Here is a 12,654-nt window from a genome sequence, read left to right on the forward strand (position 1 = left end):
AGTGTGTTGGTTATTATGTCTTTTACCGATAGTACGATTGGAATTTAGTTATAAAAGTCTTGGAGTTGACAAACGATTTATAAAACGACGGAGTCCATGGCGAAACCAATGTTGATTTCTGGGACGTTAGGTTTCGTCCCAAACTCCTCCTGGGGAGCGACTTTGACCTTGCGGGTGAGACAGGTGGGGCAGTCCCCACAGTAAAGGTAGTGGGACACCTTGGTTCTGCACCCCGTCCCAGTCTCCAGAATTTCCTTGTGCAAGTAGTTGGGGGACATGCCGAGCAGGAAGCGCTGCAAAAATCAATAACGCAACTAGTAGCACTCATCGAGTATTCACTCTCCCATTTTTTCAGATCATTCGTTACAGATGTATTTTGTAAAGGTTTCAAAGTCTTACCATTTTGTAAGAAATGCCTTCCCTCGATCCAAACATATGGACCAAAATGCCCAAGGGGACAAAGAGGTTGGGCAAATGAGCATACACTTGTCCAAAAGTTTGAATGCTTGGTTTAAACACGATAGTTACATTCCTGTCTTTATATTGTGCTGGTGTAGGTGCAGCTAATTGCAGGATAATTATGATCTGCAAACAAAGTGATGAGAGTACTAAAATCTGCAATGTCCATGGGGGAATAGTATAGATAGCTGCCAACTAATCCATTCTGTTCGTACACTGATCACAATTGGACACAAAAATTTCCATGAAATTTGAAAGTAGATATTGGGACGATTTCCGGTCATGGCTTCTGCAGCGTCACACAACTCGCGTAGTCCTAATCAGTTACATATAGTACATATTTACAAATTAAGGACGATTGCATACTATTATAACCTATTCTCAGGAGTTATACATATAAACACTCACCCCAACACCATGAGAAAGCAATTACCATCATCAAGCTACAGGCAACTGGATAATTGTCACAAGTTAGATCACGATTTATAACTAGCACGAAGACAAATCTTACGGAACGGTATGCCAGCAGTGTATTTGTCGAGAACCATGAAAACATGAAGGCCACCCTAAACCAAAATAATTTCCTACTATTAAGATGTCCAAATATGTATTGCCAAATAGTTACCCTCGTAATGCAAATCAACCCCACGAGTAAGGCCAAAACAAGCATCGTGTTGATGAAGACCCATCTGGTCTTTCCATTCCGCTCGAACCATTCTCCATAAGCTTCGAAGAGGGCTTCTCTGCTGCAGCTCAACGCCTCAATCTGGGCCACAACAAAATATGACAACTACATTATCTACAAATATATACACATTTGCTATCTTGGATTCGATTTTGTCTTCCCAAAATACTCACGGTGCACTCAAATCCAATGAAAAAAACCATCACGAAGAAAATAAAGGCGAAAAAGTCTGCGCCCGGAACACGTCCCCAGAAATCGGAGCATACTTCAAATAGGAGATCAGGACCTAGCGGGAGATGTTATGCATAAAAAATAAGTAACATGAGAGTACTTTAAAGTTATAAATTGTAGGTAGGCTGAGGTTTCTTGGAAATTATCACCTTGTGCGAACAGATTCCCTATCTCCTCTCCGTCCGAGAAGGCAATGCTGCCCAAGGCGATGAACACTATGGTACCACATAACAAGCTGGTTCCAGTGTCTATCAAAACCGTGGCGACTGCATCTCTGCAACAATTATGCATATTTTGACAATATTTTTGACCATAAGGGACGACAATCACGTATAGCTTGAATGAAGCACTGACTTGAACACATTATTCTGAAAATTGTTGTAGCTCGCAAGCGTAAGGTGAACTCCAGCCCCAGTCCCGAGAGAGAAAAATGTTTGTTCTGCAGCTGCCACCCAAGTCTAATAAATGTCACATACCTCAAAATGTATGCCTCAAAATTCATATTTTCAGCCATAAATTTTAAGATAAAGTCTACCTCAGTTTTTCCTAATTGTGTCCAATCGGTTATGGAGAACAAATGTTTTATTCCTTCCCCTGCGCCAGGTATCGCCATACCTCGATAGATGAGTATCACCTGCACATGCATGCAATAATATTAGTCAATTATGTATTTAAACTGCATTTCTTATTTGTGTCAATCTTGCCATTAAGAGATAAGGGCTGGTCACGGTAAACCAGAGTCCTTTGCCTGTTACAAATATGAAACAGTTAAATACACTTTTCCACAGGGACGTACCAACAGAGTCAATTTATCTCGCAGTAGAAAGCATAAATAACCCTTGAAACGAAGTCCAGCGTGAATAAAAAAGTACAGCATGACGTAAACAGCCAAAAGATACAGGATCATGTCAAGATCCGGAGTACTACAGTAAAATTCTTCAGTTATGAGAGCATTCTTAGTTTATCCTTACCGTATTTTTATAACTTAATAAACAACTAAAGTTTAGCCCAGTTAGGGATAAATAACTGTACCCAAGTCCTAGCCTATTTTGTACTCCTAGCCCAAACTGGTTAGTAATGTTCGTCCCTTCAATCTTACTGTCATTGGAAAATTTGCTCTTCCATCTGCGCTGGACTCGGCCTCTTTAAAAGATCACCTTTCATTAGAGGTATGCATCAGACTGGAGTACAAGAATTTATATTAACGAGGAATACCGAAAGTACTCTGCTCCAGCTCTCAGTTGATCCGCCTTGACATTGACCTTTTCGAAATCCGGAGGAATGTCCCTACAATTCAAAGTGTTCCAGTCGTGGTGGCACCCAATCCATGGGAGTTGAACGTTCGTGAGCGAAGTGACGCAGTAGTGTAGGGCCCATGTGAGGAAGGCGTTGTTGTAGAAGGAGATGAGGAGGGGCAACAGGCACTGACACCACCCCACGCCTAGACATATATCATGCATATTACAGTTACATATATTCCCTAAATGATCAATATTACATGCTATTCAAATAAACTTAATGATAACCACCGTAAATCGATGACTCACCTCTAAAAATTGGGACAAGCTTGGTCCACGCCTTGATCGTCCCGGACTGAGTAAACTGGCCGACGATCACTTCTAAGTACATCAGAGGAATGCCACACACGACCAAAAAGAACATGTATGGAATGAGGAACGTTGCTCCCCCATGTTCGAAACACAGGTACGGAAATCGGTAGATGTTTGACAATCCTACGGAAAATCCCACCATGGACAAAATGCAACTGTAAGGCTCCCAGCGTGGACGTTCTTTGTCGTAGTAAATTTCTCCAGGAAGGAGGCCTAAAGTAGACAAAAAGAATATGCTGAGATACGTATAAGTAACATTGATTGACGTCCATTGATACCTTCTTGCTGCTCAAAAAAGTATGATCTTCTGGAGACGGTATCCTCATTGATTGATTTCGTGTCTTGGTTGTCACCATCTGTGGAGACAACGCCAGGGACATTGAGTGTCGACATGAATGGCACTTCTTTCCGGGAGTCCAACCCTGTCAGCCAGAAAGTCAAAATCATAATAAAATAAAATAAATTTATTCAGTGAATATTTACCTTCCTCATTTTCTTTCTTCTCCATTGCGGTTGCAGAGTATGCTGGTACTACTGCCACTAATTAGTAATTACTAGCAATTTGATTTCCTTCTTGCCGGAGCAGTTTTTACAAAGAAGTGTACAAAATTATTGACTTTTAGTGTCCTAGTAGTAACTATGATCCCAGTTGATATCCATAAATGAAATGGAATGAATGATGACTGGAATTGACCACGATTAACCTTATAAAAACTAATTAATTTTGACCTGGATACTATTTAAAAACGGAATTTAAAATGGTTTCTATTGCTCTTGAGGGCGGACTTTCTGGGGTGCAAAATACCATTGAGACCGAGTTGTGGGGCGGTGATAAAATCAGTTGGGGACTGAATTAATGCAAACCGATTTTGAATATTCTGCTTATGCAGTTTTGATTTATTACGAACCAAGAACTGATTCGCGAACAATAATTAGAACATTATACACTTTTTGAACATGAAATTTCAATTATAAATCAACAATATAACTGAGCCAAATGGCACACACTATAAATTTTTGACATGACAGTGGGATTTGATTTTCATAGTAGTACAACAATTAACTAAACGAACAGTAAATCATCATCATTGATGACATTACTATCATGATTTTGGGATGCATTATATATTTCAAACAAGTTATTGTAATCGTAACGTGGTGAATTTTGTCCAGTGTTCTGTGACTCGTTGCGATCCGCTAGTGGCACTACTTGCTGCGATACCTGCTGCTGCGATAACTGCAACTATTTGTGAATACACTACATAAATTCTCAGCAAAGATAAACAGCATGTTCTCGACTTACCATTTCGTCATGATAAAATTTGAAACAGTTGAAGACGCTGCTACCAATGCACAAACGTTTCTCGCAAGCAAGGCACTTGAACTGCGTAATCGTCCTCTTCCCCAATTTTGTTTTGCAATGGAAACAATCGGATTTGCTTGGGTAACCGTTTTCTTTCATAACTCGTTCTGGAATATGCATATTCGCTAAGGGTACTGAGACACGGCTTTGGGAAGGTCTTCCTCTTGGCTTCCGTGCTACGGGGAACTTCGTGAGAATGTTGTGGATTATTGATTTGACGAACGCTTCGTAATTAAGACGGCGGAATCCAACTTGATCGTTTTGGGTCGTATTGTACATAATCATTGAATTATATACCGAGAGCTCGACCAAATAAAATTAATTAAAATCAATAAAAAACGGTGACACCGTTTCTATGGGGCGGTGCCCCCCGTGCCCCATAGAAATGAATGATAAAGTGTCAAATAATGAGGGTATTCACGCATCTTTGGTAACTACGTAAACAGCGTAAAATCCGTAAACTTACAAACGTTTACAAACAGCTTCCCGTGAATTCACTTTCGCAATTATTTTCGTAAAAATTTATCTGATAATTGGAACAAAATTCCGATCATTTCCAGAAAAATTAATGGAAGATTTGTAGAGCTGCATTTATTGATATACTATATACCACGAACAGTGGAGGTTGTTCCTATAAAAATTTCCAAATTCAACCTTCCTAAATTCTAATCCTAAGTTATTTTTCGACTCCACACTAAATCTTAGCTAAATATATAAATTCAGAAATCGGTATGGGTACCCCTTCCTCATTGCCCGTCTGGTTATTTTTTGTTCATCTTTGACTTCATATTCTTTCATGAGAAGCTATGAAGTATCACCATTCCGAATTTCAGCTTTTTGAGACAAGTTATGAAAATCGGTATGGGTCACCCCAACGGGTCCCGGATGTGAAAATTTTACCAATTTCACTTCATATTCTTCCATTAGGGGCCTTTAGCAGCCTCTATACGAAATTTCAGCTCGATTGGATGATTTTGAAAAATCGGTATGGGTCACCCCGTCGGGTACCTCGGCTTGAAAAATTTGTCAATTTCAGTTCATATTCTTTCATTAGGAGCCATTAGCAACCTCTATGCCAAATTTCTGTATCGAACAATTTTTTTTCTTCCCCAAATTGAGTTTACAAAATACTTTACAAAATTAAAAGACGCCCCTGAGCTGCGTAAGTTTACAAAAGTTTGTAAACTGATTTTCCTTGGCAATTTTTGTAAAAGTTTGTAAACGTTTGTAAGTTTACCGATTTTACGCTGTTTACGTAGTTACGAAGGAGGGCGTGAATTGCCTCAATATTGGACACTTACATATATTACTTACATAGCGATCGTAAACGATCGCTAAGGATCTGGCAACATTGGAATATGGCATAGGTTTTTTTTAGAAATCATGTACTTAATTTTAATTAAAGAACGGCTAGTGGCGTCTTATTTAAATGAACCTCCCTATTGTTTTTTTAATTCTAGAAATATAGATTCATGATTCAGTGTAAAAATACGCGTTTGAACGAGAAATACTTTTATTACTGAAAATTTTGACGAGAGAACAAAAAATCATACTGAATATCAATCTGAATAATTATGTACGTCATACACGGAAATAGATTTTATAATACTCATGTTTAGTTCGTGAAAGCTGCCCTTCGTGAAAAATACCCCCCGCAATCATTACAATTATTATTTTAACATTAAATACAAAATACTTCACAAGGATTAAAAAAATGAGCAATCTTAAAGCATCTCCCCCTTCAATAGCCATTTATTTATTACTATCTCACTTTGGTTTAATTTCGGCCACACGACCACAATCAAGATCTCAATATACAAGGTGTAAAATTAATTATTATATTGGGTTTCAATGTCTTATAGTCAATATTATTCACAATTTGGGAAGACTAGAGAGCTGGCAGTCAAGAAATACCGTCGCCTTAGCATGATGAGTATTGGTTTGTAATATTAAAAATATTAGGTAAAATATTACTCTATTATATTTACCGGCATTTCCGTTAAGATAAAAGATTCGAATAATACTTTAAATGCCTGTCTTACCACGCATTAAGAGAACATCAATACCTTGAAAATAATTCACATCTTAACATACGATAGAACATACGATAGAATAAATAACATGTAAGAGCTATTTTTTATAAAAAATAAAAATAAAATAAAATCTGACAATAATAGTTACTGTATAACAATAGCTGCTGTGGTTTGGTATAAAATGGTATTAAATGAATGACGCAGTTGAGCATTGGACGCAACTAAAACTTATAGAGTACTTTCTCGAAAGACCTTTTTTTGCTTGAATAAATGTACTATCGTGACGACAGAAATGATGATACGTACATTGTCGCCATTAGACCTACACAAAGGCCGGACCACAATATTGCTCTCTTCATTTGCGAATCATCATCAACTGGGATAGGATAGTGCTCGACTAGATTCTCCTGTAACAACCCAGAAAACGTATTGAAAAAAGGTTGAAGGACTACTGCATTTATAGAAATTGCTATATTTACCCATCCTCCATGTGAACGGACAAATGGAATTAGATGTTTCGTGACATATGAAGCCAAGAAACGAATAATGTAGTCAACTTGCTCCTCGTCCTGCAAACAATTAAAACATTGATAACAAATCATAAATAACACTAATCCTACGTAAAGCACTTATTGCGTTAATGTTAATTTTTACCTCTCGGAATTCCTGAGCGAGACGAACCGCAAAAGCAAACAGGCTGATAATCCGACCCCATGACACATTAAACTGACCGGAGTCATTCGCTTCAAATATTTCATTCGCAATACAACAGAATGTCCGATAATGAGTTACATGGCATCGTCGAACCATGCCGTTGAATAAAATGGAATGTTTTACAAGCATGTCGCAAATGCAGGACGCGAGAGATTCGTAAACATCATCTTTATACGAAGCCGGGATAGGATTTTGCAGTGAAAGTTCTTGAATCAACAAAAGGCTCAACTGTTGACCTATTTTTCAGGAATAATTATTTTAAATCTTACATAATGCGAGTAGACCATACATTAAGCATATATGTACATACATATGTACACAAGTCATCAATTTACACCCGAATTTTTACCTCTGGCACAAATTGGATCCTGCTCCTCCGTTTGGGTAGCAATAGTACGACTATTTGTTGGATTTACGATTTGATCCCGTTTCTTCACCGGAAGCACCATTGTGAACAAGCTGGACAAGAATCCCCCTATTTAAAATTAAACAAATTAGGTATCAAATCTCACATAATTGTAATAATTATAATGGGATCTGAATCTTAAACTAACCATCAGACTGAGAACAGGTCGGTCCCTCATCAGCGAGCTCGCATGACCCATTGTTATTCTGGTTGTTTGGAAGGAGTGGGTGTGGTTGGACGAGATGTGCTGCACCATCCACCACATCGCCATCCCCCTCCGTCTGGGTCGCGTCCGTGGAAAAGCAGACACGTCCCAGTCCCGAGTTTTCTTCGTTGTCCAGGTCGAGACCCGCTTCCCCTTCAGGCGCCACGATGTTATTCTCTGGCTCCATGTGACCCGGAACTTGGTCAAACTCTCGTGCTTGTAAAGGCATTATTTCGCGAGTGCTTCAGTTTAAAAAGAGCACTGATCTATATTGTTTCGCGTGTCAAATAAGTGGTACTAAAACTTCTTAGACAAAGTTGCTAGGTGGATCACTTTTGGCCTTTACGGCTTACAGGAAACTGGGAGTGTAATTATTTACACACATGGTATACAAAATTTGAAAATCGTACTAAAATGTTCCATAAAACAAAGGCTGTTATTATAGGCGGAAGATATTGGTCTGAAAGCTATGTTCAGAAATTGGTACGAATTGGTCTCCCCAAACATTACCCCTAATTTCAGTACAAACTGTAAACACGCTTAATGGAGAAAGTTTGTCTGCAGGTGATGATAACCAGCAGCAAACAGGGCAAGGTTGAGGCGGCGAGGATCAAGATAAAGGAACGCCGCTTATTTTGTGGCTTCTTCTTGGAAACGCCAATGTAAAGTAATTTCTGAAAATAATTAAAAATATTGAACCCAAAATGAATGAACTCATGCCTCTTTGTTCTTGGTTAGTAAAGTAAAAAAAATACGACCGTTTGTCGTATATGCAAAATAGGGAAAGTTGTTTTAGTTGTGAAACAACACATGATAACATTAACATTATATTAATCGAATTGAACCTACAGGCTAATGGCTATATAAATTATTTAGTAAATGAATGAGTACAACAGAGCACGCAGTTAGATAATTCAGAGAAGGAAGGCATGCTTCGTTTATTTTAAGATTTTAAGTAGCACCATTTCAATTCATTCAAGTACACATAAATAATACAGTATTTATTTACAATACAAACTCAGTTTTCAGCGTTTTCAGAGACTATAAATCAAAGGCACATATTTCATAACCAAACAATTTAAAAGAAATAAAGACTTGACGAGAAGGCTGTTTGGTTAATTAAATTATCATGATTGTCTTTATGAATGAATGAAACTTACCAGTAACTTTATAATTTAAGAATGGCAATGAACTTTTCTGTCCAGGCTTTAAACCGCATACCACAGCAGATATTATCACTGGACAAAATCACTGTACAATTTTAAGAACAATTATTGTTAGAATTAGAACAAATCAACAAATGGACAAATTCTCTTGTTCTTTCAATCATCGGAATTTAACCACCGGAATTTAAACATCTCACTAAAAACAATTAAAAACCCAAATTTTTTAATCGAATTCTACACTTCCCTATGTAAATTAGATATTCCACGGAATGAATGAAGTGCCGTCTCGTTTGTCGGTGGGTCCACCTTTACGAAACTATGACCAGCTTGATCGTAAACAAAAGAAGTTTTAAGTTTCTCTCATTCTCGGGGAGATTCAAGCAAAACGTCACCTCCAGATCTTCACATCCATTACAGGTCATATGTTCCTTGGGTGTTAACTAGGTGAGGGTCGTCGTGCTATCTATTGAACAGGGATAATAGAATAATAGCGTCGCGTCGTGACGTTTTGAAGCGTTGGCCGGGGTGACGTTGGGCATGGGTGTCGTGTGGGCTAAGTGATTCACTTTTTGAGTGAAAAGTGCGGGCAGTGAATTGAAGCGGGTCGTCAGCCAGTTCTCTACGCCTCTCTCTTGTCATTATTATTCTTTTCACGTTTTTTTCAGTTTTGGTTTTATCTTTCTTTTGTAACTTATCTTTTAAATTAAATGGTCTCTGACCCTGGCCACCCCACACCTACGACGTCTACTGCTCCTCCCACTTCTGCCTTGGACTCTGACTCCATGGACGACTCTTCGTCAACGTCGAGAGACGGTCGGGATGATGACCAGTCTGACGTGGAGCTCGTTTCGGATGGAAACACTTCCGCTACGAGTGATAAGGGTGGTGAAAAATCAGGTGGTGACAATTCTGCATCGGACAACTCTGCAACAAGTAGTTCAGCGATGAGGGCGTGTGGCAGTGCAACTCCTAAAACTCCGTCGTCCAACAATCGTCCCCCTACATCTTCTAGTTCAAGTTCAAGCAAGAAAAGGAAAAGACTGACTTCAGGTGAACGGCTGAGTAGGGAGAAGGTGAGTTATTTGGTGTTATATATATTTAATATTTTAAAATGATCCTTATAAATGAATAAAAATAATTTTATTTGTGATTAAAATATAAACTTCAAATCATAATAATGAATAATGCAATATATGTTCGTAATTTTTGCAAAAATAGGAACAAGCCGAAAAAAGACAAAAGCTTGAAGAAGAACGGATTCGAAAGGAGGAAGAAAAGCGGCGTAAAGAACAAGAACGGCAAGACAAGTTAAAGGCGAAGGAACAAGAGAAACGGGACAAAGACCGTCAAAAAGAGCAGGAACGGTTGGAAAGAGAACGAGTCAAAGAACAAGAGCGGGTTAAGAAGGAAGAAGAACGGAAAAAACGAGATGAAGCCAAGGAACAAGAACGTGTAAAAAAGGAACAAGAGTTAGCAAAGAAGGCTGAAGAGAAAAAGAAACGGGAGGATGAACGGCTCAAAAAAGAGGAAGAAAAACGGAAACAACAGGAAGAAAAGGACAGAGAGCGACAAAAGGCAGAAGAAAAGCGAGCAAAGCAAGCAAGTAGTTTTACAAAATTCTTTCTCAAATCACCTGCCCCCACCAAAGTGAAAACGCTTACCGTAGTTGAGCAGCCAACATTTCAAAGGAAAACATCGGGGTCTTTATCATCATCAGGAGGGGATGTAGAGAGCGATAAAGAGAACAGCAATGATGTCCCATCTCAGCAAGATCACACTGATCGAAGCAACAGAATGAAAACGGAAGTCATAGAACCTTCCGATGACAAAGCAGACATTCAAATTGTTTGCATCAAGAAACCGGAAGCTGAAAAATTTTCTCCATTCCCATTTCAAATAAAGTCCAACATGGCCGTTGCACCACTGATTCGTCGAAATCCACTAAATGGCTCCGAACGAGAGTACTTGGAGAAAGTAATGGAAGCCATGGGTTTGAACAATGATGAGTCCGGCAGCATATGCTTCTTATCAGATCTCACTCAAAGAGCTAAAATGAAACAATTGAGGAAATCTGGGAGAACACTCATCCAAGAAGATGAGGAGGAAGAGGAGGAGACTGATAAAGATATCAAAATTATAATGCAGGATGTTATTCGTCCCAGCGAAGGGTGTGTGAGATATCGAAAGAAGCTGCTTCAGTTTTGGGACAATAGAAGACCTGCATACTGGGGAACGTGGAAGAGAAAGGCCACACGAGTCAAAGCAGTTAAGCCTTTAGCAAAGGAAACGGTATGAGCCCTACTAATTTGTAGCAATTAGAGCTCGGAGTTACTCGTGAATATTATAAAAGTATAATAATACAACTATGATCGAATTATGTTCTTTAGGACATGGACTATGAATTTGACTCGGACGACGAGTGGGAAGATGAGCCGGACGATGCCGAAGAAATTGAAAACTCTGATGGGGTGTGTAATTGCTCATTTCACTTGAATTTGAAAATAATAAGTAGCACGCACATGACATAGCATATAAAATATACATTATAGGAAGAAGAGGCAGAAGACGCACCAGAAGGCGAACCTCTCGACGAAGAAGATGAGGATGGATGGATGGTGCCTCATGGCTACCTGTCTGACAATGAGAGGGACGGCGAAGGGGCAGAGGACCTTGAAGTAATCAAACTAAAAGAGAAAGAATTTTTCAAATCTTTAAAAGAACAAGTTAAGGTTAGTTCATTAGTTAGTAGTTTTTTTTAGTGCTAAAAATTAACACTGAATCGTCAAACCAAGATCGTAATCATTACGACTTAATGTCTGATACGTAACATAATCTATCATTTGCTATTTTGTCTTCATTGCAGTTGGGACTTCCTGTCATCCAAACCGAAAAACTTTCAGACTTCAAAATGATTTTTCCTCCGGCACGTAGTAGGAAAATCCGGCATAGCACAAGAACAATAACAATTCGCAAATCAGATGACTATCCTCGACCACAGGGATTTCTTGGTATGGATCTTCCCAGTGACGAAGAAGGTGACATGGATTGGCAAGAAAGTTGTTCAACTCCAGAGGATGAAAATGAAGAGAAAGATCGCAGCTCGAATTCTGATGACGAATCAACGTCTTCAAATGACGAAGAATTTGAAGACGATGACGAAGAAGATATAAAATGTGAACTGGAAGGTTATCCTATCGAAGGGTAGTAAGGGACAAAAATCATCCTCCGTTGAGACATCCATTCAATAGATTTGTACCTCAAGCTGTTCTTTCGTTGTTACTTTGTATGAATACTTATAATTTCGCTGTTAGAAACATAGGATACAACCGATCCCTGAATACTTACTGAAACATTATAATTTCCCATTATTTGCTAATTTGTGCAGAACCCCATAAGATTTTGTTGGTAATATTGACAGTACATATATGTACTGGTGTGTCTTAATAATTTCAGTCATAATGGTTTCTAATTTAAAAAAATAAAATGGCGTCAATATACCACAAAAGTAAATAATTAATGATTTTTTTCTTGGACGAAAAGTTACGTATCATTGTGGGAGGACTGTTTTTCAATTGCAAACAATCAGACATGTACAAATGTCCTTTTTAGCCCGAACCAGGCTTATTTATTACTGTTTTTGTCCTTATTCTTCATCCTATAGTGGTGGGTGGGTAGTTAGTTAGTTAGTGGGCAGTGGGACCATGCATTGGCATTGCGTGCAGAACTCGTACTATAAATAATTAATCTGTGATGATTCGACATGCTTGTTTCGATTTTTGAGC

General features: G+C 38.6%; 3 protein-coding genes across 3 annotated transcripts; 1 reads left to right on the forward strand and 2 right to left on the reverse strand.

The window, feature by feature from the left end:
• Positions 1 to 45: 45 nt before the first annotated feature.
• Positions 46 to 4,682, reverse strand: LOC110852168 (sodium-dependent dopamine transporter). The gene is made up of 18 exons (XM_035853778.1): positions 4,289 to 4,682; positions 3,469 to 4,228; positions 3,264 to 3,407; positions 2,923 to 3,198; positions 2,591 to 2,816; positions 2,408 to 2,518; positions 2,213 to 2,298; positions 2,080 to 2,123; positions 1,911 to 2,009; positions 1,730 to 1,833; positions 1,525 to 1,649; positions 1,318 to 1,430; positions 1,085 to 1,225; positions 971 to 1,025; positions 868 to 912; positions 675 to 775; positions 400 to 585; positions 46 to 293 (listed from the first exon to the last, which is right to left on the reverse strand). The coding sequence occupies exons 2-18, from the start codon at positions 3,491 to 3,493 to the stop codon at positions 78 to 80; spliced, it is 2,097 nt and encodes a 698-aa protein (XP_035709671.1). The 5' UTR covers positions 3,494 to 4,228; positions 4,289 to 4,682; the 3' UTR covers positions 46 to 77.
• A 1,155-nt stretch (positions 4,683 to 5,837) lies between these two features.
• On the reverse strand, positions 5,838 to 9,469 carry LOC110852465 (apoptosis regulator Bcl-2). Its single transcript, XM_022100545.2, has 6 exons — positions 8,867 to 9,469; positions 7,650 to 8,380; positions 7,445 to 7,570; positions 7,036 to 7,331; positions 6,861 to 6,950; positions 5,838 to 6,788 (listed from the first exon to the last, which is right to left on the reverse strand). The coding sequence occupies exons 2-6, from the start codon at positions 7,933 to 7,935 to the stop codon at positions 6,657 to 6,659; spliced, it is 930 nt and encodes a 309-aa protein (XP_021956237.1). The 5' UTR covers positions 7,936 to 8,380; positions 8,867 to 9,469; the 3' UTR covers positions 5,838 to 6,656.
• On the forward strand, positions 9,465 to 12,385 carry LOC110852339 (chromatin assembly factor 1 subunit A). The gene is made up of 5 exons (XM_022100378.2): positions 9,465 to 9,945; positions 10,091 to 11,161; positions 11,260 to 11,340; positions 11,422 to 11,601; positions 11,736 to 12,385. Exons 1-5 carry the CDS (start codon positions 9,580 to 9,582, stop codon positions 12,075 to 12,077), a joined length of 2,040 nt encoding a protein of 679 aa, XP_021956070.1. The 5' UTR covers positions 9,465 to 9,579; the 3' UTR covers positions 12,078 to 12,385.
• Positions 12,386 to 12,654: the final 269 nt, after the last annotated feature.

This window comes from Folsomia candida, unplaced genomic scaffold (genome assembly GCF_002217175.1).
Source record: "Folsomia candida strain VU population unplaced genomic scaffold, ASM221717v1 Fcan01_Sc007, whole genome shotgun sequence".
NCBI classification, from domain to species: domain Eukaryota; kingdom Metazoa; phylum Arthropoda; class Collembola; order Entomobryomorpha; family Isotomidae; genus Folsomia; species Folsomia candida.